The 23,906-nt window shown below is 52.8% G+C and overlaps 1 protein-coding gene across 3 annotated transcripts in view; it reads left to right on the top strand.

Annotated features, from left to right (window-relative positions):
- SCARA5 (scavenger receptor class A member 5) overlaps positions 1–23,352 on the top strand; it is a 145,267-nt gene extending 121,915 nt beyond the window's left edge. For all 3 annotated transcript variants that reach the window (XM_045012005.1, XM_045012004.1, XM_045012007.1), the window contains 2 exons: positions 12,964–13,158; positions 22,614–23,352. In XM_045012005.1, the coding sequence (XP_044867940.1) occupies positions 12,964–13,158; positions 22,614–22,750 (332 nt within the window). In that variant the 3' untranslated portion in view covers positions 22,751–23,352. The remainder of the gene's footprint in view (positions 1–12,963; positions 13,159–22,613) is intronic.
- Positions 23,353–23,906: the final 554 nt, after the last annotated feature.

Below are 23,906 nucleotides of genomic sequence, written 5' to 3'. Positions count from 1 at the left end.
AACAGAGGCTGACAGGGGCAGCAGGACCACCCGGAGGACAGAAGGCTCAATGGGCAGGAGGCAGTTAGTGCATCAAAAACAAAGGAGCCAGGCCGAGGCTGTGGGTGCTCTGAGGCTCAAGCACCCACAGAAAAAAAAATAGGGGGTGCTCAGCACCCACCAACCACAGCTGTTCAGCAGGGGCCGCCGATCAGCTGTTCGGCTGCTGGCAGGAGGCACTCGGGGGAGTGCGGAGGGCAGGCGGGGGTCTGGGGGAAGGGGACAAAGCGGAGGCAGGAGGAGGTGGAGCAAGGGCAGGCCCTCGGGGGAAGGGGTGGAGTAGGGGCAGGGCCGCGGGGCGGAGCGGGGGTGGATGCACCTGGAAAAATATAAGTCCGCGCCTGTGAGCCAGGCAATGAAAGGAGGTTACAGGGTCGGGGTGAAGGGCAGCAGGATGCAGCCAAGCGATGGGGAGCGGCAAGCCCGAGGCATAGAGGGAAGGAGGTCGATGGAGGAGGGGAGCCGGCAGGAAGGAGCAGGGCTGAGCTGACCCAAGATGACCGGGTGGGGCACACCTGGGAGCCATCCAGTGCTCCAGGGGGGGCTCTGGAGCTAAAGTAATGGAGCAGCTGAGCAAGGAGGAGGCCGCTCGCACCAGCGGGAAGGAGGTGGCTGCTGAGAAGAAAAGGAGTTCTCCCTAGAACTGAGCCGGGAGCCACCCCAGGGTAGAGCAGGCCTCGGCGGCGGGGCAAGCCGGGGTGAGCCCCGAGAGACTGCCCGGTTTAGGGCTGCCAGGCGCCCGGTTTTCTACCAGGATGCCTGGTTGAACAGGGACCCTGGTGGCTCCAGTCAGCGCAGCTGGCCGGGCCATTAGAAGTCTGTGTGGCGGCGCAGCAGGGCTAAGGCAGGCTCCCTGGCACCTCACGGCTCCCGGAAACAGACGGCATGTCTGGCTCCTAGGTGTAGGGGCGGCCACGGGGGCTCTGTGTGCTGCCCCCACCCCGAGCGCCGGCTCTGCAGATCCCATTGGCCGGGAAACACGGCCAATGGGAGCCGCAGGGGCGGCACCAGTGGGCACGGGCAGTGCGCAGAGCCCCCTGGCCCCTCCGCCCAGGAGCCAGAGGGACATGCTGGCCGCTTCCAGGAACCATGGGGAGCCAGCTGCACTGCCGACTGGGAGCCACATGAGGTAAGTGCCGCCTGCACCCCAACCCCCTGCCCCAGCCCTGAGCCCCCTCCCGCACTCCGAGCCCCTCAGCCCCAGCCTGGAGCCCACTCCTGCATCTCAAACCCCCTCATCCCTGGCCTGCACCCCCAGCTGGAGCCCTCGCCCCTTCCCGCACCCCAGCCTCCGTCCCAGCCCCGTGAAAGCCAGTGAGGGTGGAGAAGAGTGAGTGACAAAGGGTGGGGGGATGGAGTGAGTGGGGGCGGGGTCTTGAAGAAGGAGGGAGGGCATGGGTGGGGCCTCGGGGAAGGGGCGGGGCCAGGCAGGGCCAGGGTGTTCCGTTTTGTGCGATTAGAAAGTCGCCAACCCTCGCCAGGCTCCCTGGGGAAGGGAGACCGCGAAGGGAGCTCAGAGAAGGGAGCTGGCATAGGGCTCTGGACCAGAGCATCCTATAGCTGTGACGGACAGTGGTCCTAGCGATCCCTGATTGGCTCCTTGAGCCTATGTAAAACCACGAGGTGGGCGTACCAGGAAGTGGCCAGGCAAGAATGTGGCTCTCTAGCTCTTTTTTCCCAGGCTCCCAGTGCTGACTCCCTGGAATGCCGTCATGGAGCCTGATACCTGGTATTGCCCCTCAGCCTAATGCCCGACTCTGCCTCCGGGTCGGACCTTTGGCCTAACTCCTGACTTTGACACTGGCTCGGTTCGGCTGGCCCAAGCTCCTGGCACTAGCCCTGCCTGCCTTTGCCCAGGATCCTGACACCTTGCGCCTCCCACCCAAGCGCTAGCCTGGCTCAAAGCGGCTCAGCGCTAACCAGAGCGCTGACCAATATGGAATCCGAGCCACTTAGGGCTGGAAGGTGTTGTCAGAGCGGTACCGGTGTGGTGCTCTGCTGTCTCCTTGTTGATATCACTCGGCTGCGTGCGTGTGTTCCCTCTGTGTGCTGCCCCAGCTCTGCGCAGGTAGCTGACACAGCAGACCCGACGAGAACCCCCAATAACCACAGAGTCCAGTAAGATGCAAAGTCACGTCGACTAGGTTTATTGCGATCTCGGACACGATTGCAGTTCCCTGTAGGTTTCTTAGCCTAATTCAGGGCATACTACGAGAAAGTGCCTCTTGGCAAGGACCCGGCTTAGTGGCGGGACTTTCCACTCCCCCTACGGCCGGACAAAGGCACCTCCCCAGGGATGCCTTCTTATACACAGATACAAACAAGTTACACATCACACCTGACGTATTGAGGTGCAACCCCTCTACGTAGCAAGTTACAACCCTTCTACGTATTAAGGTACCGCCTTGTACCTTGTACATGTTGGTTCGAACAAAACAACTCTATCCATCATTTTACCCTTTTGCCTCTGTCATTGGGATGGGTCGGCCTGTCCTCCTGTTATCTATGGAATGTTTCAGTATAGTGTGTTCTAGTGCTATGTTTATGCTAGGTGAATATATGTTTATGCAGCATCAGCCCTTTTCGTGCCAGCTTCTGTGAGCAGGGCCTACCTCTGGCTCACAGCTTAACTTTGCTTTATGTTAGCAAAGTCTTGACCATTACTTTAGTTCAGGCCTCAGGCCTCATACTGGGCCTTTATCAGGGCCTGCACTTACTACAGAAGGGACCTCGCGAGGTCATCTAGTCCAGTCCCCCATGCTGAGGCAGGGCTAAGTAAACCTAGACCATCCCTGACGAGTGTTCGTCTGACCTGTTCTTAAAAACCTCCAAGGGGGATCCCACAGCCTCCCTTGGTAACCTGGTCCAGAGCTTAACTCCCCTTCTCAAAAGGAAGTTTTCCCTAATATCTAGCTTAAATCTTCCATGCTGCAAACCAAGGCAATTCTTCTCGTCCTGTCCTTGGTGGACATGGTGTGCAAACAATCGCCGTCCTCTCGGTAACAACCTTTTTCTGTGTTTAATGACTCTTATCATGTCCCCACCATCTGAGCTGTCTTTTCACAAGATTAAACAGGCCCAGTGTTTTTAACCTTTCCTCAGAGGTCAGGTTTGCTAAACCTTTGATCATTTTTATTGCTCTTTTCTGGACTCTCTCCAATTTGTCCACATCTTAAAGTGTGGTGCCCGGAACTGGCCACAGTACAGCAGCAGAGGCCTCACCAGTGCCTAGCCAGGCGGGACGGTCACCTCCCGTGTCTTATGTTCAACCTGCCTGTTCATGTGCAGCATTTGAGAGCACTACAGTAAGAGGCAATCGAAGCTGCTGTGGGAATTGCTGACACACAAAAACCCTCTCTGTCGCCAGAGACTCAGCCTGTTTCCATGTGTCCCTTCCTCACATGCGAGTGGCGCTAGAGCCTCCATATCAAAGAGCAACCTGTGACCCGCGGACAAGACGGATGGCGGCTTTGAAACATTCTGCTGCAGAAAGCCTTCCTCTAGCAGACATGAACTCTTCTGTTCTGGGGCATCAGTTCTGTTCCACTTCCTTACTGAGCAGATGGTCCCAATTATCCAGAAGGCGATGATATCTTGGTGCAGCTGTAGAGACTCAGGCCCTTGTTTTCTTAGCCACTTGGGTTTATTTCGCTTCTAAAACGTTTCCTTTCTTGTTTTTCTTTCTGGGATGGGAGGGGAGCCGGGGTTGGAAGTAATTGACGCAGTAAAAACAAACATGCGAAAGGAATGGCGATCTCAGGGTTTTATTGGGTTTGGTGCAGAAGGAACAAATAATCCCCCATGCGCTGGGGAGTTGTTCCAAAAGAGACAGGGCCAGACCATTTTGCAGGCAGTAGCTGACCTGGGAGCAGGGAGCACCGACTGCAATGCAAAAGGCTGTATTTTCTTTGTATTAGCTGGTGCCTGCAGGACCCTCCAGCGCTGGGTGCAGCACAGAACAAAGGAAACATCTACACTGCCACCAGGAGTGTGATTGTGGTATGGGCTTCTTCACCCCTACTAGCTTCAAACGAGCGAGCGTGACTAAAAATAAACCCGGCGCCGGCTGGCCCTGCAAGTACACACCCAGCGGCCCGTGTGTGTGTGTGTGTACAGCCCACACCAAGCCTGTGGTGAAGCATCTTCACTGCTATGTTCAGTCTTGAGACAAGAAGACTAAAGGAGGAGGACCCAATAGTCTTCAAATGAGATCAGGTCTGTCATAAAGAGGACAGGGATCAATTGTTCCGCACATCCACTGACGGTCGGACAATGGCTTAGTCTGCAGGAACCTAATAGGTTCAATATTAGGAAACACTTTCTAACTCTAAGGGATCTAAGCTCTGCCACAGGCTGCCGAATCCCCGTCACTGGAGGCTTTTAAGAACAGGGATGATCTGGGTTTACTTGGTCCCGACTCAGCGCAGGGGGCTGGACTCGATGACTTCTTGAGACCCCTTAACCACTGACATTTCTATGACTCTCTTTTAGTCCTACTAGTTAGATTCCTGAGCTGCAATCACCCATCCAGCTGCAGTGCAGACAGACCCATAGCGAGGGGCAGCTCCTGCTCTGAGCTGCTCACCATCTAAACAGCTGAGGAGGATAAAGGAAGGATTTTGAGCTTCATTTTACAGATGGGAATGAAGGCCTAGAGAAACAAGGTGACTGGCCAAGGTGGGAATTGAACCTACAGCTCCTATGTCCTAGTCCAGAGCCCCAAGGCCAGTTATCTACTGCAGGAAGGACGTCCTCAGCCACTTGGCTTTTCCTGCCCCTGCACTGATGATATAATGATGCTTTGCAGTAGGGAGGCAGAGCTGGGGTGTCTACGCGTCTGGGTTTAGACTCTGAGCTTTTTAGATCGTAAGCTCTTCAGTGCATGTACCCTGCTTCGCTAGGCGCTCGTACAGCTCCGCGCACACTGCTGGCCCTGGGGTCAGGTGGCCTTGCGGGTGAGACGCTGGATGGTGTGTTCCATCCCTCAAGAGCCGGGGCTGCCGTGAGCCTAGGCCAGGTTGTTATCGTAGGGTTGCTCATTTGGGCTGGGCTGAGCATGCTGGTTTGTGGTTGCGGGGCAGCTTGTCAGAACGGGCTCGCTGGCGTTGGTGTGGTGGGGAGGGCAAGAAAGGGAATTTGGGTTTGGTTTTCTTAACCCTATGACTGATGTCCTGGATCTCGCCCACCGACAGAGCGGAAGAGGGGTCTCCCATGCTCCCATCTGCTACCTGCCCTCACCCTAAGGCTTAATGGGAATGTCCCCTTCCCGGCAGCCTGTCCTTGAGTGCTTACCGCCTCCCTGGCCTGCCCTGGGGAGGGCACGGTCAGCGCTGTGCTTTAGTGCAGAGCAAGCTTCGAGGAGGCTTATCCCCAGCCAAGCCCCGTCCCCTGCACACGGCACGGAGCTTTAATAAACCTCTCACACGGGAGAGAGGAGCCGGCCACCGGAGAGACCCCCACCTGGCCTCTCACTGAGCAGTATGACATCTCAGGGAAGGCCCTGTGGGGGACGCCGTCGGGGGGCGGGGAAGGGGCATAGCTGTGGCCGGCCTCGAAGTGGGAGGGCATGTGTTGGTGCATCTGAACAGCCCGGATCTCCTTGTCTGGAGCCCCCAGGCTCCCCCTCTGTCAAAGCAAGACTCAGTTTGCAAAGCTGAGCTCAGCGGGGATGGGTCGGGCACTAAGTGCCCTGGAGTGGCTCTGCTCCGCTGGGAAATACAGACCCGAGTCCAGGCTGGATCATGGCAGTCTGGAGTCCTGGGCGTGCCACAGAGCAGGGGCCTCTGGCTCTACTGGGGCTCCCCTTGGGAACTGCAAAGCTTCTTCCCTCACCCAGACCCCCGGAGAAGCAAGGGTGTCACCAGCTCCTCGCAGCAGCTGGAGCGTTTCTGATTGAGGGCTGAGTCAGGCAGGCAGCACTCTTCTTCTGCCAGCCCGGTGTTGGTGCAGGGCTCCTGGAGCACTGGCATTTGGGAGCCAGCACCCCCTTGAGATGCATGGGGCAGTTCCCCTCCTCTAAGAGCCTTTGCTTTGGGATCTCTGCAGACTAAAGCTATGTCTGCCCTACAAGCTAGGGGAGTGATTCCCCTGCTCGAATACTCACGCTAGCTCCCATCGAGCTAGTACAAGTATAAATGGCAGTGCAGCCATGCTAGCACGGGTAGCAGAAGTGGAGGCACAGTTGAGCAGGGCCACGTACAAACCTGCCTGCAACCAGTGGGTACAGAATTGACATGGCTAAGCCATGCCACCGCTGCCCGTGCTGCCGCAGCTACACGCCAGCTCAGTGTGTGCATGTGCACACGAGCAGGGGAATCCCACGCCTAGCTCGGAGTGTCGACGTAGCCTCGGGCAGGCGTCACTGTGTTGGTGACACACAAGGCACATTTGCAACTGCGATGGTTAGAAACTTGCTTTCCATTAAACTTTCTTTTTAAATTAAATGGTGCAACCCCCGGCTTTTGGGGGCCTGGAGTGTCTATGGCTGAATCCAGCTGCTGGACATACCAAATACCTCAGGACGTGCCGTTAATGTATACACAGCTGCGCCATCTCTGGAGTAAAATGGTTACACGGTAGTGAAAAAGTGACAAAGGTTAAAAGCATGAGCCTGCTTAGGTATTTGGTTCTCAGTCGCTTCCTAGTAACAGTCACAGATGTGATGCAACAGCTCTGGGGAAAAGATCCTCTTTTCTGGCCAGGAGTTTCTTCTCAATAGGACACAAGGCCATATCCAGCCAGCACTCCCCAGAGCCACGGCCTCTCCAGGTATCCTCAGAGCAGACGTGTGAATGGTTTCAAGATGTCTCAGACCCACTGTATTCCACAGGAAGCACAGACCTCACCAAGCGTGACAGGCAATGACTGGTCACAGAACTTGCTTATACACACCAGATGTGTCCATCGTAAGATCCTTTAGTGCTCTGCCAGGTATGGGTGAGGTTAGCTGAAATAAGGTATTTACCCTACCACGCTGGCTTTGAAGTCCAGTAAGGATCGGTCTGTTAAGTGTCTCTGCATCGTACTGTTTTGGTAATTGCCCAGCCCGAACATGTAACAACATGGTCATCTGGCTGTCCGTTAGTTACAACAACAAACCGTGGTCGGGTTGGAATTTTTGAGTCGTCGTCTTGTTCTGCATCTGCTATCGGTAGAGTTTGCTCTGTTGGTTGTTCTCTCTGTGAAACAAACGGTAGATGTTGACGGTTTCTATTGAACTCTCCATTGTTGGTCTCCATTACACCAATCTCCTAGAACTGGAAGGGACCTCGAAAGGTCATCGAGTCCAGCCCCCTGCCTTCACTAGCAGGACCAATTTTTGCCCCAGATCCCTAAGTGGCCTCCTCAAGGATTGAATTCACAACCCTGGGTTTAGCAGGCCAATGCTCAAACCACTGAGCTATCCCTCCCCCGAGATGATCTGGGTGCTGAATTCCTTCTCTTTATGACAACTGGAATTGTCCATCCTTTTTCTCTATCCAGTTTGGCATGAACACGGTCACCAGGTTCTAGACCTGGCAGTTCTTTGAGTGACATAGGTTGTAAACGTGTCCGTTAGCTCTTGTAGCCTTTTTATTCAATTTGGAAACTCTTTTCATGTCTGCCCACTTTGGAGAGAGAATCTTTTCCAAAAGTTGGAACAGTAGTTTTGAGTTGTCTTCCCATCAGGATTTGTACTGGACTATATCCAGGAGCCACTATTGGTGTGGATCTGTGACTCAGAAGAATGGGAATGGATCTTCCCACTGTAGGATTTTCTTGGCTGTCCGTACGGCTCAATCTCTCCGTTTGCGTGTGGGTAATGTGGGCTGCTAGTAATATGATCAAAATCATATTTCATTCAGAATGACTTAAATTCTGCTGCAGTGACTTCTGGTCTGTTGCCATCACTAATTGTCCTGGAATACCAAAGTGAGCAGATGGTCACTTCGGTTTCCCAGTAAAACTGTGATACGTTATATCATTCCAGTACATTATTTTTGTATACCTGGAAAAATAGTCCACTGTGGCCAGGTAATGCTGTCCTCTGAATTTGTGTAAATCTGCAACTCCTCTTTTTCAAGGTCTCTCTGGTAAGGGTGTTTGTACACTCGATGGTGCGGCATTGTCTCGGAAGTTCATTTGTACTCGATCGCCTCTCAAAAGTCCAATATCATCAAATACTCCGTTGAGTTCTTCCACCTTTCTCACTAGGCCCATCCTGCTTGCCATGCTGTTGCTGAGCAGGCTGTTGATCTGTGGTCCTTTGATCACATTAACCCTGAATGCAAAGCTTTTGTCCGTGTAAGTTGTTTCTGTGATGACCTGGCCCAGGCAGTTCAGAATCCCTGCAGGGCTAGTCAGAGCCGTGTCAGGTGACTGCAACTCGGGGCGGGGTGGAAGGTGATTATAAGCCTTTTTCTCAGGTAACGGTGATGTCAGCATGGATTCACCAAGGGCAAGTCATGCCTGACTAACCTAATTGCCTTCTATGAGGAGATAACCGGCTCTGTGGAAGAGGGGAAAGCAGTGGACATGTTATTTCTGGACTTTAGCAAAGCTTTTGATATGGTCTCCCACAGTATTCTTGCCAGCAAGTTAAAGAAGTATGGGCTGGATGAATGGACTATAAGGTGGATAGAAAGCTGGCTAGATCGTCAGGATCAACGAATAGTGACCAATGGCTCCATCTCTAGTTGGCAGCTGGTATCAAGCGGACTGCCCCAAGGGTCTGTCCTGGGCCCAGTTTTGTTCAATATTTTCATTAACAATCTGGAGGATGGCATGGACTGCACCCTCAGCAAGTTTGCAGATGACACTAAACTGGGAGGAGTGGTAGATATGCTGGAAGGTAGGGATAGGATACAGAGGGACCTAGACAAATTAGAGGATTGGGCCAAAAGAAATCTGATGAGGTTCAACAAGGACAAGTGCAGAGTCCTGCACTTAAGATAAAAGAATCCCATGCACTGCTACAGACTAGGGACCGAGCGGCTAGGCAGTAGTTCTGCAGAAAAGGACCTAGGGGTTACAGTGAACGAGAAGCTGGATATGAGTCAACAGTGTGCCCTTGTTGCCAAGAAGGCTAATGGCATTTTGGGCTGTATAAGTAGAGGCATTTACAGCAGATCGAGGGATGTGATCATTCTCCTCTATTCGACATTGGTGAGGCCTCATTTGGAGTACTGTGTCCAGTTTTAGGCCCCACACTATAAGAAGGATGTGGAAAACTTGGAAAGAGTCCAGCAGAGGGCAACAAAAATGATTAGGGGGCTGGAGCACATGACTTGCGAGGAGAGGCTGAGGGAACTGGGATTGTTTAGTCTGCAGAAGAGAAGAGCGAGGAGGGATTTGATAGCTGCTTTCAACTACCTGAAAGGGGGTTCCAAAGAGGATGGATTTAGACTGTTCTCAGTGGTAACAGATGACAGAACAAGGAGAAATGGTCTCAAGTTGCAGTGGGGGACGTTTAAGTTGGATATTAGGAAAAACTTTTTCACTAGGAGGGTGGTGAAGCACTGGACTGGGTTACCTAGGGAGGTGGTGGAATCTCCTTCCTTAGAGGTTTTTAAGGTCTGGCTTGACAAAGCCCTGGCTGGGATGATTTAGTTGGGAATGGGTCCTGCTTTGAGCAGGAGGTGGGACTAGATAGCTCCTGAGGTCCCTTCCAACCCTGATATTCTATGATTCTATGTTGGTGAGATCCTGCAGCCTGTGTTGCTGTTTTCCTTCTGCTTCTGTTCTTAGTTTACGCCTGACTCCATGTCATGCTCCTGTACCAGGTAAGGACTGGCTGCAGAGCTTGCTTATACACACCAGATGTGTTCATCATCATCCTTTAATGCTCTGCCAGATATGGCTGAAGTTAGTTGAAATAAGGTCTTTATACACAGCGTCTCCTAGTGGCTGAGCTGTATAATACAGTTTAGCATTCTGTTACATCTGAATGGGTAGGGGGTCACGGATCACATGGGAGTATGGCTTTGGCGTCTGGAAGTTCCTGACACGTCGCTTCCAATCTCAGCCTGAGACGCGGAGGTTTAGGCCAAAGGGGAGTGTTCAGAATGTTCGTATCTTGGGTTTCTCTGGCACAATCCGCTGCTGCTCGTTTAAAGCGGTGAGCCCATTTGGATCAGGGAGTTGGGAATCTGGATTTGTTTGCTAGCAAGGTAAATGAGTGTGGAATGGGATACCAAATTTGGACTGGATTGAGCCGATTACCTGGAAACTTTAAACTATGATCACAATAACAACGAAGTGTTGGATACAGAAGAGTCACTTCACCCAGTACCAAAATGCCACCATCTCTGGAGTGGAATGCAGCAGCTGTTTAGCTATGCAAGGCAATTTAGGGCAGGAAGTGATGAAGAATCCCATACCCAATTGCAAAAGACTGTTCACCAGCACACCTTTGGGATGATTTGCATAATTCACTTGTGGCTTCTCCACTCATGAGTAATCAGAGAAATGTCGGGTTGAAAGGGACCTCGAGAGGTCATCGAGTCCAGCTCCCTGCACTGAGGCAGGACAAAGTAAACCTAGACCATCGATGACAGATGTTTGTCCCGCCTGTTCTTAAAAATCTCCAATGGTGACAATTCCACAACCTCCCTTGGACGCCTGTTCCAGAGCTTAACTCCCCTCAGAGTTAGAGCGTTTTCCCTAGTCTCTAAATGTCCCTTGCTGCAGATTAAGCCCTACCTTCAGTGGCCATGGAGAACAACTGATAGCCATCTTCTTTATCAGAGGGGTAGCCATGTTAGTCTGGATGTGTAAAAGCAGCAAAGAGTCTTGTGGCACCTTATAGACTAACAGACGTTTTGGAGCATGAGCTTTCGTGGGTGAATACTTCGTGGGTGAAGCTTTCGTGGGTGCATCCGACGAAGTGGGTATTCACCCACAAAAGCTCATGCTCCAAAATGTCTGTTAGTCTATAAGGTGCCACAAGACTCTTTGCTGCTTTTACATCTTCTTTATAATAGTCCTTCACATATGTGCAGATGGTTATCAGGTCCCCCTCAGTCTTCTTTTCTCAAGATTAAACAGGCCCAGGTTTTTTTCAATCTCTCCTCCCAGGTCAGTTTTCTAAACCTTTGCTCATTTTTGTTGCTCTCCTCTGGACTGTCTCCAATTTGTCCACTTCTTTCCTAAAGTGCAGCACCCAGAACGGGACACAGTACCCAGCTGAGCCCTCCCCAGTGCTGAGCAGAGTGGGATAATTACCTCCCGTGTCTGACACACACCACTTCTGTTCATACACCCCTGTATATTAGCCTATTTTTTTCAGCAGCATCACATTGACTTATATTCAATTTCTGATCCACTATATTCCCGGATCCTCCTCAGCAGTTCTACCACCTAGCCAGCTATTCCCCATTTTGTGGTTGTGCATTTGATTATTTTTTCCTTCCTAGGTGAAGTACTTTGGCGCGGATCTATACTGACTTTCAGCTTATTGAATTCAGACCAAGTGCCCAGTTAATGTTGCCATCCCACACTCAGACCAATGAAATATCTTTGCCACACAACCACATTATTATGTACCCTTTATATTGAGACAGAGCAACTAGTGTAATTTGGGCATTTCTAAATGGTCAGATCCAAGGGTGCTGGAATGGGAGGCTCAGGGGGCCATGGCCCCATCACTTTTTTCCTGCCTTAAGGGCGAGCGATAGGGTGAGCGGGCAGAGAGGAGCAAGTGGGGGCGGAGCCTCAAGGGGCGGGGCTGAGCGAGGGCAGGTCCATGGTTCAGACACCGGTGGCCCCCCCCTCCACAAACTTCTAGGGAGCTTCCGGTGCTCCTGGTCAGATCCCAACCCCGCTGAGCCTATCAGAAATTGGAGACTGTCTCCTTCTACATTTCCAGCAAGGTTTTCATTGAAAACTTGGAAACTTGAACAAAAATTAGTTTTGGAAAATTGAACATTTTTTTTGCATATTTTTCAGGGGTTTCTTGCGACAGAAAAAACAAAATAAGTAGGCCAGTTGGGCAAAATTGTCCAGTCTTACTGAAAACTTTTGGAATCTGAAATTGTTTTTGGCTGAAAAATGACTTTTTAAAAAAAAGAAATTGCTTTTTCAGCAAAAAACCCCCACGCTGTCAGCATTTCCATTTTGACAAAGCTGTCTGCATGGAAAAAAAGAAGGTTTCAAATGAAAAAAACTAACCAGCTGTGATTTAAAAGAAAAAAACCAATCTCCCTTTCCTTCTTTCCGGGGCCACTAATTGCATCCTCAGAATCGAATGCAGATGAGAGTCACAGAGCGAATCCAGCCGGCTAGAGCCTCTTTTCTGTCATCCAGATCCAATTAATTTCTAACCCCAGATAATGGGATTCGGGGGGTGTTTATTTCGACTTATCTTAGTGCTGCGGGATGCTTTGCTTAAGAGTGTCTCCTCTTTGGCCTGATTTCTCTGCTGTGTTCCTCAGTCCTTCCCCAGCCAAATAGGCTGCAGTTGCCCCAGGCTTTTCCGCTCCCGAAAGAGAAGGAAGGTCATATCCGATGGGAGTGGGAGAGGAAAGGAGTAGAGGCAGGGAGGAGGGGGGATCAGAGAAGGGAAAAGACCTGCAAGGGGTGAAATCCTGACCCCATTAAAGTGGTTGGAAGTTCTGCCTTTGATTTCAATGGAGCCGACATTCCACTCTTGACTGATGACATAGAGCCGGATGGATGCACCGCGGAGGTCAAGGCCATTGAGTTGAATGGGAGAAGGATCCAGTTGATAGGAGCAGGCTCTGGTCCCCCAGTGGAGGCTGTGCCAGACAATGTACTTGGTACTATGGGCGTTGTAAGCTGCAGGGGGCTGGAGGGACGGGGGCGCTCTGGTCTGGGGTGGGGAAGAAAGGGGGGGGTGCTTGGAGGAGCTCCTGGCACTCTCTGTAGGGAAGGATGGCCCCGAAGGAGACGCTCACCATCTGCTCTGCGTGTCTCTCCTCCCGACAGCCGCCGCCGAGGAGGGGCTGATCCGGCTGGTGAACGGCTCCGTCCCCCACGAGGGGCGGGTGGAGGTGTTCCACGACCGGCACTGGGGGACGGTGTGCGACGACAGCTGGGACAAAAAGGACGGGGACGTGGCCTGCAGGATGCTGGGTTTCCGAGGCGCCGAGGAGGTGTACAGGATGGCCAGGTTCGGGCAAGGTAAGACGGCAAACTGCCCACTGCCCAGCGTGGGGGCTTCCTCCCCTCAGCTAGAGGCCAGGGGCAGCTACCGGGCCCTGCCAGCGTCCCTCACTCTGACTAGCAGCCGCCACCGCTAAGGGGAGTTTGATCTCCATGGCCCATTCAGCCCTTGGCTTCTCTACCGAGGCTGCCAGTGACAGTGGGGGTTATGAGCTGGCCAGGACTGCGCTCCTTCGCTCACCAGGCAGAGGCCACGAAACAGCCCAATTTTCAGTCACTCCAGATTCCCAGTGGCAGCCTGACCCCCCCCATCTCCTGAGCCGTTCAGTCCCGAGGCTACTTTGCTCTGCTATGCCCGAGCTGGGAGGCCAGGTGCCAAGCCAGATCTCCCAGTCACAGGAGGAAATGCTCGGAGAAGCGGCAGAGAAAATAAACCAAACCTGTCTCCAAATAAACCCTGCCGAGCATTGGCAGCTCCCCTGCCAGAGGGACAGAGGATGCTCTGGTGGTCTGAACTGTTGTCGTTTGGGGTTGGTTCCCGCTCCTTCCTCACCCCCGGCCTTGGGTGTCTGCAAATATTTTGACATTTGCCTGAAGGATTGTGTGAAAACAGATCCCTGGCTCTTCTCCAGCCCAGCCCTTTCCCCGGCGCTTGCTTTTCTCTCACGCATACACCCCAACCCTGCCTGTCGAAAAACTCTGCCCTGGAAACAGTGCTCTGGGGACTGGGCGTCTGAGACATTCCCAGCTCCGAAAGCCGATACTGGCTGCTGCTTCCCCTTCGTGCTTCCCAGCCTTGGTCACCGAAACCTCCAGCTCAGCTCCATAAAACAACACAGATCGTTAGCAGGAACGAGCCACACGTACCCTCCTGCTTAGCGGGTTTTCGCACCCCATAAATCAGTCGGTTTGGGAGAAGAAATATTAGTTAGGCTGGCGCCAGCTCTCAGTGCCCTGCCCTGGCTGGACTGGCGTGTGATTGACCAGGTTTCTTGCGGGAGCTCTTGATTTGAGATCTGGGACTGCTGTATCGATGCTCAGATGGTCTCTGTGGAGCAAGCCCCCCGTTGTGCTGCGGGGGCTCCTTAGGACCCTTTGCAGGAGGGACACTTGCACTGGGGTTTTCAGTGGATGCCCAAGGAGGTGGGTCCCTGCCTCCAATTGAATATCTCTCAGTGCACATGGGCTACCAGACTCCCACGGACGCCTCTGAAAATCACCACCTTCTGCCATAGAGCGGTCAGGCCTAACCACACAGAGCCTACTGCTCACAGGATTCATATGTTCTCAGAGCCTTTACCATACACGGGGACCCAGCCACAAACCCTGCCCATTTATCTGGAGCAGAAGCAGAATATAGTCAGAAGGAAATAGGCAGCAGGTTTAAAACAAATAAAAGGAAGTTCTTCTTCACGCAGCGCACAGACAACCTGTGGAACTCCTTACCTGAGGAGGTTGTGAAGGCTAGGACTATAACAGTGTTTAAAAGAGAACTGGATAAATTCATGGTGGTTAAGACCATCAATGGCTATTAGCCAGGATGGGTAAGGAATGGTGTCCCTAGCCTCTGTTTGTCAGAGGGTGGAGATGGATGGCAGGAGAGAGATCACTTGATCATTGCCTGTTAGGTTCACTCCCTCTGGGGCATCTGGCATTGGCCACTGTCGGTAGATAGGATACTGGGCTAGATGGACCTTTGGTCTGACCCAGTACAGCCGGTCTTATGTTCTAAATATTGAAATACTCATTTCTGGATCCGTAAACCACTGCTCCAGAGATGGGCAAAACCAGAGGGCAGTTTAATTTTGCAATGCTTGGCCAGTGAATCACAGAACTCAGGCCTGGGGTGGTTTTGATCCACATCCCATTTTATCCATCTCTCCCACAGCTCAGCGCAGGGGCCCTTCAGCCCCGCCCACCCCTGTGAGCCAGGGCAGTGCTATTATCCACGTTGGATGGATGGGGAAACTGAGGCACACCAGGACTTGAACCTAGGTTCCCAGCTGGTGCCCTAACCAGTGGGCCACGCTTCCTCTCCCACAAGCCACGCTAACGCTCATGCTGCTAGGCATACAAGCCCCATACTCCCACATCCACTCCAAACATGACACCTTCTGCACCCCTACACAAACTCCCCCAACACACACACAGCCCGTATACACAGTTACCCCTGGACCCCCCCAACACAACCCCATCTACACACACCCCCTGCCACACACGTACACAGACTCTGCTCCAATACCACAGAAATGGAAAGGACTGAGGCAGGACCAAGTGAACCCAGCCCACCCCTGACAGGGGTTCCTCATGCCTCTTCTTAAAAACCGCCCAGTGGCGGGGATTCCACAACCTGCCTATACACACATACTCAAGCACCATCAGTTCCCATAAACACAACCCTGCGTAGGCACAGCTGCCCCGTATGCACAGCCCCATAACTCCAGCGCGCGCGTACACACACACACACACACACACACAGGTGTGCAGCTCCAGATCGTCTTGCTTCCTGGTTGGCGCCCCGTCTCTTGACCAGTCGCGCGTGCCTCTGCCCTGGCACAGACAAAGGCCATGAAATGGTTTCCACCAGGAACAATAATCAGTTGGGGCTCGCCCGCTGGCGAACGCACAGCCCTGGTTTGGAGGGAGCCAGCCATGCGGCTGTCTCCTGTGTCGGTGTTTTGGCCAGCGTGAGATCCGAGAGCCGGTTAGCTGTTCAGACCCCCAGCAGAAGTGGGAAGTTAGATTGCAGGGAGTGCTTGGACACTGAAACAAATAAGGTGAAACAGAGGGGAAAGTACACAGAGAGGCAGCGTCGCCCAATGGGTAGAGCACTGAGCTGGACCTCCCAAGACACGGCCTCCTTTCCTGCCTCTGCCACTGACCTGTTATGTGGCCTTGGGTGAGTCACTTTCTACCGCACCTATTTAGATTGTAAACCATTTAGGGCGAGGCCTGCCCTCACTTGGGGGGCATGGGGGGAGGGTTGCAGCAGCTAGTACGAGGGGCCTTGATCTTAGCTGGAGCCTGTAGGTGCTACTGCTATAATGACACTGAGAGCTCTGGGTTTGCTTTCCACAGCCTGAGGTGTGGCCCACGGGCTGGGTCTAAAGCTCGTTGAAGTCAGTGGAAGTTTTTCCACCGACTTTGGAAGCGGAGGGTTTGAAGGGTATGTCCGGCCCCCGGTCATCGCTTCCAACTGACCCAGGCCTAAATGCAGGCACAGTCTGTGCCAAAGGCCCAAAATAAGGGACACTAAAAAATGATCCACTTAGGGAACTGCAATGTGCCTCTGGATTCCTTCCAGCAGTAACTCTCTGCAGCCTCAGGCCCGGGTCTCCTTATGTGTGAGGGCGCGGCCAATGGAGGGAGAAGACAGACAGTGTCCCACGCACTGAGCCAGTAGACGATGGCAGGATTTCGCCAACCCCGGAACCCCCTGGGGAGGGAGGGAAATAACATTATCCCCATTTTCCTGGGAAGAAAGGTATTGACATCTGACTCCCATTGAAATCACAACACCTGGGACCTATGCAAGGCGACAGAACAAGTCATGGGATGAAAGCACAGGAGCTCCTACCCTCCCAAGAATTCACGCAGGCCGCTGGACCTCAATTCATCTCGCTTTTGCCGTTCTTCCCCCCCCCCCCCGACACCTGTAGCTTCCCCCTAGCAAAGCGCCTCAGCCTATCGCCATTTATCAAATCGAGCTGCGGGGAGCTAATCCCGAACATCTGGCGAAACTCACGGTGATTTATTGTGGCACGTAGGGAATTTTTCCTCTTGATGCGATCGTAAAGCCCCGAAACCCACGTGGCGGGGACGGCCAGCTCGCTCGCTAGCCAGCTGTTGTTTTAGCCCAGAGGTGATTTCGTGGCCAAAACGAACTCGTCTCTCCCGTTAATGCCATCAGGTTCCTCTCGCAGAGGGGTTTTATCAGCTGCCCTTCCCTCTTGCGGGGGAGACTAAAACAACGGCAAAGAAAGCAGAGGGAGTTTTCCCCAATCCATTTTAATAAAAGAACAGTCACATCCTGGCCCCTAATTCTAGGAAATACCCCACTGAGGCCGTCCGAACATTTCGTGACTTAGCGTGTTTGTCTTGAACAGCCTCCATTGTCAGAGACCGTACTTGCCACTTAAAGAGGCAGCGTCCCTCCGCGGAGGTGGCTGAATTTATCTTCCTTGATGTGTGTTTCTCCTCCGTTAAGTGACTATATGGATATGGCATCGGAGGGGCCCTTCTTTCTGGCATCTGGCATTTCCCCAGATCAGACCTGCTCCATTTCCAAGTACAGACCTGTTCACCGCCAGCCCTGCAAGTGCAACCTGGGATCTGAGAGTCAAGCTGGGGTCCTTCCAGCTGGAAAGAGTCCGCAATTAGGACTCAGTTATCAAGTGGCTTGATGACGCGCGAGCCAGGAAAGAATGTGGCTTGCTCTTCTGCAGGGCGAGTGGGCATAAAACAGAGTAAAAGCTTAGCACTGAGGGCCAGATTCTGCTACCCTGACTCACTTCGAGTAGCCCCTTAGCGCCTGAGCCAAAGTCTGGGAACCTATCAACGGACACACTACTCCAGATGATGCCTCACTAATGTCAAATAGAGGGGAATGATCACATCCCTTGATCTGCTGGCAATGCCCCTACTAATACAGCCCAAAATGCCATTAGCCTTCTTGGCAACAAGGGCCCACTGTTGACTCATATCCAGCTTCTCGTCCACTGTAACCCCTAGGTCCTTTTCTGCAGAACTGCTTCCTAGCCGCTCGGTCCCTAGTCTGTAGCAGTGCATGGGATTCTTCCATCCTAAGTGCAGGACTCTGCACTTGTCCTTATTGAACCTCATCAGGTTTCTTTTGGCCCAGTCCTCTAATTTGTCTAGGTCACTCTGTATCTTATTCCTACCCTCCAGCATATCTACCACTCCTCCCAGTTTAGTGTCATCTGCAAACTTGCTGAGGGTACAATCCATCCCATCCTCCAGATCATTAATGAAGATGTTGAACAAAACCGGCCCCAGGACTGACCCTTGGGGCACTTCACTTGATACCAGCTGCCAACTAGACATGGAGCCGTTGATCGCTACCCGTTGAGCCCGACGATCTAGCCAGCTTTCTATCCACCTTATAGTCCATTCACCCAGCCCATACTTCTGTAACAGATGTCGTGGTTTGGGCTGTGTCGTGGGCTCTGAAGGCCGCCCCTTCCTAGGCCTCACAGCCCGAGCTCCCACCCAAATTGCAACTTCAAAGCACAGTCTCTGCAGCTATTTTTAGCACAGGAGCTGGGGCCTCAGTCTGTTGAGCCAGGTTTGGAGGTTTGCTGCCACTTGCCATGTAGACGTTCCTTATAACACCAGACCGTCCACCGTCTCCATAGCCGAGCCCTCAGCACCCCTCCCCTGCAGCCAGCTCCCCCTGGGCCCACGCTCACGTGCTGGTCGTACCCGCCAGCTCTCGGGGCTGTGCGCTCTGCGCGTAGGACTCCGCCCCGCCAGCTCTGGGAGACGCTGGGGCTCAGGGCGAGATGGCTCCTTCTCAGTCTCTCTTGTGGGGATCCCGGGGCCTCGCAAACAGAATGACAAACACGGAGGCCTTGCGAGGCAGCTTAACGCCCCCGTGCGAGCCAGTTCCTCCGAGCTGACGGCTGGGCCGGGAGAGAAATTACCCTTATTTTTTTCCAGAAGCCCTAACTAAAGACCAGCGGTCTCCTCTCTGAGGAGACACCCGCTTGATGAATGCAGCCTGTACAGACCCTCCTGCCCCGCGCCGTATGAGGAGCTTGGCCTGAGCTCGGTGTCTGGCGCTCCATACTGGGCAGCCAGCAATGGGGCAGGTGCTTCTCCTTGTTGTGCTGTCATCTCCGGGGGGGCTTCATGCCAGGAAATGTCTGTTCTTCGGTGCCAAGAGACCAAAGCTAATTCCTTTAGCTGTGTCAGGCTGGTGTAGTCACTGGGTCCAGCCACCAGAGGGAGACATGCACACGTGCCAAGCCAGCATGTGCGCAGGGAGGAATGGTCTATTTCAGTGGTCCCCAGCGTGGTGCCCGCCGGGGCATTTATGTGCGCCCGCCTAGTGCCCAGCGGGGGACCTGCCGGGGGCAGAGAACTCAGGCTGGGGGCGCGGTGTTCTCTGTTCCCGGCAGGTGCGGGGCCAGCCTAGTGCCCAGCAGAGGACCAGCCGGGGGCAGAGAACTCTGGGGCTGCAGGCTGCGGGCACCGGTGTTCTCGGTCCCTGGCAGGTGCGGGGCCGCGGCTTAAGCCGGAGAGACGCCACGGCCCCGCGCCTGCCGGGGACAGAGAACTCTGGGGCTGCAGGCGCTGGTGTTCTCTGTCCTCGCGGCTCTTCTCCGGCTTCTCTCTTCTCTCTGGGTTCCTAGATTCTGTGATATTAAATATGTTTTTTGTATTATTTAATGTACAAATACAAAACAAGCCTTGAAAAATTGTTGCCGCCCGCCAAGCTCTTCTGAAAACAAGAATGTGCTACTGGTCACAAAAAGGTTGGGGACCACTGGTCTATTTATCCCCCCGCCGATTTCACGCTCCCTAGGCTCTGCCCACGGCACTTGTTTGCACCTGTTATTTTCGGTATTTGACGATGGGTCCCAGCAGCAAAGTCTAGGCCCGTGTCTGAACCTCCCCAGCATTCGTCTGGACTTGGGCCTCTCCAGCCTGTAACAGAGAAGCCAATGAGCCCAGGCGACGGTCGCTCCGCTGCGTTTAACCGTGCGGGGCCCCAGTGCGGTTTTGATCTCGCTGCTCTGCAATCAGATCCCGCCGCACAGTACGTGGCTCATCACCAGGCTGCCGCTGATACCGCCCAGCCCTGTTCCCAGGGATGGGGGGGGCAAGAGGCCCTGACACATACAAGCTAAAAGGAACACTTGGCTGTGGGACCCCCCCACCCCGCCGTTCCGTTCCACTCAAGAACGAGATCTTGGAGTCATTGCGGACAGTTCTCTGAAAACATCCACTCAGTGTGCAGCGGCCGTCACAAAAGTGAACAGAATGCTGGGAATCATTAAGAAAGGGATAGATAATAAGACAGAAAATATCATGTTGCCTCTATATAAATCCACGGTACAACCACATCTTGAATATTATGTGCAGATGTGGTCTCCTCATCTCAAAAAAGATCTATTGGAATTGGAAAAGGTTCAAAAAAGGGCAACAAAAATGATTAGGGGTCTGGAACAGCTTCCATATGAGGAGAGATTAATAAGACTGGGACTTTTCAATTTGGAAAAGAGGCGACTAAGGGGGGATAATATGGAGGTCTATAAAATCATGACTGGTGTAGAGAAAGTGAATAAGGAAGTGTTATTTACTCCTCATAGCACAAGAACTAGGGGTCACCAAATGAAGTGAATAGCAGCAGGTTTAAAACAAAGAAAAGGCAGTATTTCTTCACACAACACACAGTTAACCTGTGGAACTCTTTGCCAGAGGATGTTGTGAAGGCCAAGACTATAACAGCTTTCCAAAAAGAACTAGATAAGTTCATGGAGGACAGGTCCATCAATGGCTATTAGCCAGGCTGGGCAGGGATGGTGTCCCTAGCCTCTGTTTGCCAGAAGCTGGGAATGGGCGACAGGGGATGGATCACTTGATGATTCCCTGTTCTGGTCATTCCCTCTGGGGCACCTGGCATTGGGCAACAATCAGCAGACAGGATACTGGGCTAGATGGACCTTTGGTCTGACCTAGTATGGCCGTTCTTATGATCTTGTTACCGACCAAGGCAGGAGTGTTTAACCCTGACAGGGGAGAGCCTAGCCTAGTCTAGCCTCTCTGGGATTCTCTCTGTGCCCAAAGATGCTGAATTCATCCTTCTGGTTTTAATGAGAGATGGGCTAGGGGCACAATGCCAGATCTGAACACCTCTGAATTCTGTGGGGAATCAGATCATAGTCGGGTCATCTCTTGAGAACTGGCCAACATAAAACCCTGGATCCGATTCCCTTATAGCAGAGTTTTGTGTCTTGGTCTCTTCAGTAGATTTACTCTCAGAGTTAGAGAAATTTGAGTTTAAACACAGCTCCGGTATGGTTTGCATCTTAGAGTTTCACACAGCTCATAATTGGACTGTGGAACTCACTGCCACTGGATGTTGTTGAGGCCCGGAGTTTAATGTTGAGCAAGACGCAAACAGAAATTGGACAGTTAATAGGTTACAAGACTATTCCGAGCTTTCCTAGTTAATGCTAGCAACATTTTGGAAGGGATATAAAACCTCATGCTTCAGGGTTTATGCCAGTCGCTATTAGGGATTAGGATGAGATCTTCACAGGGGAAAGGTTATTCCACATTTGCCTTCTGCAGGATTTCTTGCTCTTTGTTCTGAAGCTTCTGGTGCCATCACTGTCAGAGACAGGACATTGAACTAGATGGACCCTAGTCTGATCCAATCTGGCAAAGCCTATGTTCCTGTGAACCTATGAAATGGAAAGGGGGAAGACATGGGCTTTTTTTGCTTCTTTAGGAAGGATGATGAAGGCCAGAAAGGTCTCATTTTTGCCCTTCAAATAAAATAAGAACATAAGAACAGCCAGACTGGGTCAGACCAAAGGTCCATCTAGCCCAGTGTCCTGTCTGCCAACAGTAGCCAGTGCCAGGTGTCCCAGAGGGAATGAACAGGACAGAGCAATTTATTGAGTGATCCATCCCCTGTTGTCCAGTCCCAGTTCTGGCAGTCAGAGGCTTAGGGACACCCAGAGCATGGGGTTGCTTCCCTGACCATCTTGACTACTAGCCATTAAAGGGGGTTGGATCATTCTACCTGTTCTTTACATGAGAAATTCAGACCCTGGCAGGCTCTGTGGATAACTAGAGATCTGGGAGGCTGGCGTGGAAACAAAAGCTGATTAACTCAGAGGGGAAGTGAATTTTAGTCAGACCATTAAAAACTCTTTGCTTTCTGCTTGATTTTGTTTAACACGTATGTAGCGCAAACACTACGGAGAAAAGCCCTCTTTGTTAAAGACACGCCAGCCCTGCCCTTTTAACGAAAGGCCTAGCTAGCTCCAATTGCACGTAGAATCATAGGACTGGAAGGGACCTTGAGAGGTCATCTAGTCCAGGCCCTTGCACTCAAGGCAGGGCTAAGTACTATCTAGACCACCCTGTGACTGTCACCGAGCCCTCCAGCAAACACATTCTGGACATTCGGGCTCTTCTGAAATTAAAGAGGAAGCAGGAAAAAGCTTTTGAAAAGGCCGTCCAGGCTCTCTTAGTACATCAGGAAGAAGCAAACCTGCCAATTCTCCCCCCTGCAGCGGTATCTCAGAGGTGGCTGCCTATCAGTGGTGGGTGAGACGATCTTTGCAGGCTAGTGATGTGATGCTGCTGCAGGAAAGCTGCTGGGTTTGAAGGTTTAAGTGTTATCCCGGAATAAGACCAGGTGGTTACCGAAGGGGGCTGCCCCGTGGAGGCAGCCTAGCACTGCAGCTAATGTTGCTGTCCCCATGTTTCCCCAGGTATAGGGCGGATCTGGATGGACGACGTCGCCTGCAAAGGCACAGAGGACAGTCTGTTCCAGTGCACTTTCTCCAGCTGGGGGAAGAGCAACTGTGGCCACGCCGAGGACGCTGGAGTGAAGTGCCTCACGCAGTGACCTCAAGGACAAGCCGCCGGCGGGAAGCCAGATTATCCCACCGGGAGGGGGCTGTGCCGAGAGAGCGGGACACACTGAGAAATGCTGCAGCAACCACCCGTATATCCTTAGCCCAGCCGCCTGCTCCAGGGTGACTGAGAATGTGCCTTTTGCCTCCGGGCTCACTGCCGAGTCTGTCGTCTTCTGATCTACAGCGACTCCTCTCCCGTGTGCCCCACCGTCCTGGGTAATATTAGCACTTCCTGTAGCCTTCCCCCTCCTTGCCTTGTCTGTCTCTTGCTCTCGCTTCTAGACCAAAGTGAAGGCTGCAAAGCCATTATCCCTATCCGCCCCTTCTCCTTTCCCCAGCCCTGTAATATACGTGGGTATTTTAACAGCCGCTGAGACTCAGCATCTTGCCGCGGGCTAGTAGGACTGGACTGTGAGACCGGTGCCACGGCTCGCAAAGCCTCTGAGGTAGATACAACGAGGAGCAACTGCACTTAGGCTGGCCGGAGAGAGACGTATTCTCCTGTTTAGCTTAGCAAGCCGGCGAACCAGCCCCAGCCTATACGTCCTCAAACATTTTAGTAGAGAAATAAATGTCTTTTTACTCTTCTCGACTTCCCCCCATTGCACTACTTGGAAAGCGGAAGGCAGATGACTGGGGCCCGCGGGGAGTCGCCAGGCGCCAGTCACAAAAGCCGATGCAAGCGAAGCCGTTGCTGAGAGAGATTCCTTACTCATTACACCTGGTGGGTGCAGAGGCTGCATCAGTCTATTTAAACCCAGTGATGTCTGACCTTGCTCTGTTTTTTTATAGCTAGTCGTGGCCACATATAGAAAGATACCAGAGTTGCTTCAGCTAAAGGTGTGACTCAATGACCTGGTTTAGTAGCAAGCTGTTATAAACGGGGTGGTCAGCCACTAGGGGGAGACACGCTCATACACACTAACCCGCTGTATTAGGTGCCCAGGTTAATAGCGTTACGTGCCACGGTCCTGCCATTCACCGGCTTGCAACGCAGCTGCCATGCTGCTTTCATCCTTGCTGTGGGCTCCCGTGCCCGCCCAAAGGAGGGAAGTGCCACAGCACGGCTGGCGAGTGGCCAGGCAGCCTGGAAACGACTCATGGACCATTCTATAGTCGCTGTGCTGAAAGGAGCTGGCAGCCCAG

Source organism: Mauremys mutica, chromosome 3 (genome assembly GCF_020497125.1).
Source record: "Mauremys mutica isolate MM-2020 ecotype Southern chromosome 3, ASM2049712v1, whole genome shotgun sequence".
In the NCBI taxonomy this organism is placed as follows: domain Eukaryota; kingdom Metazoa; phylum Chordata; order Testudines; family Geoemydidae; genus Mauremys; species Mauremys mutica.
This window is presented reverse-complemented; position numbering and strand designations above follow the sequence as displayed.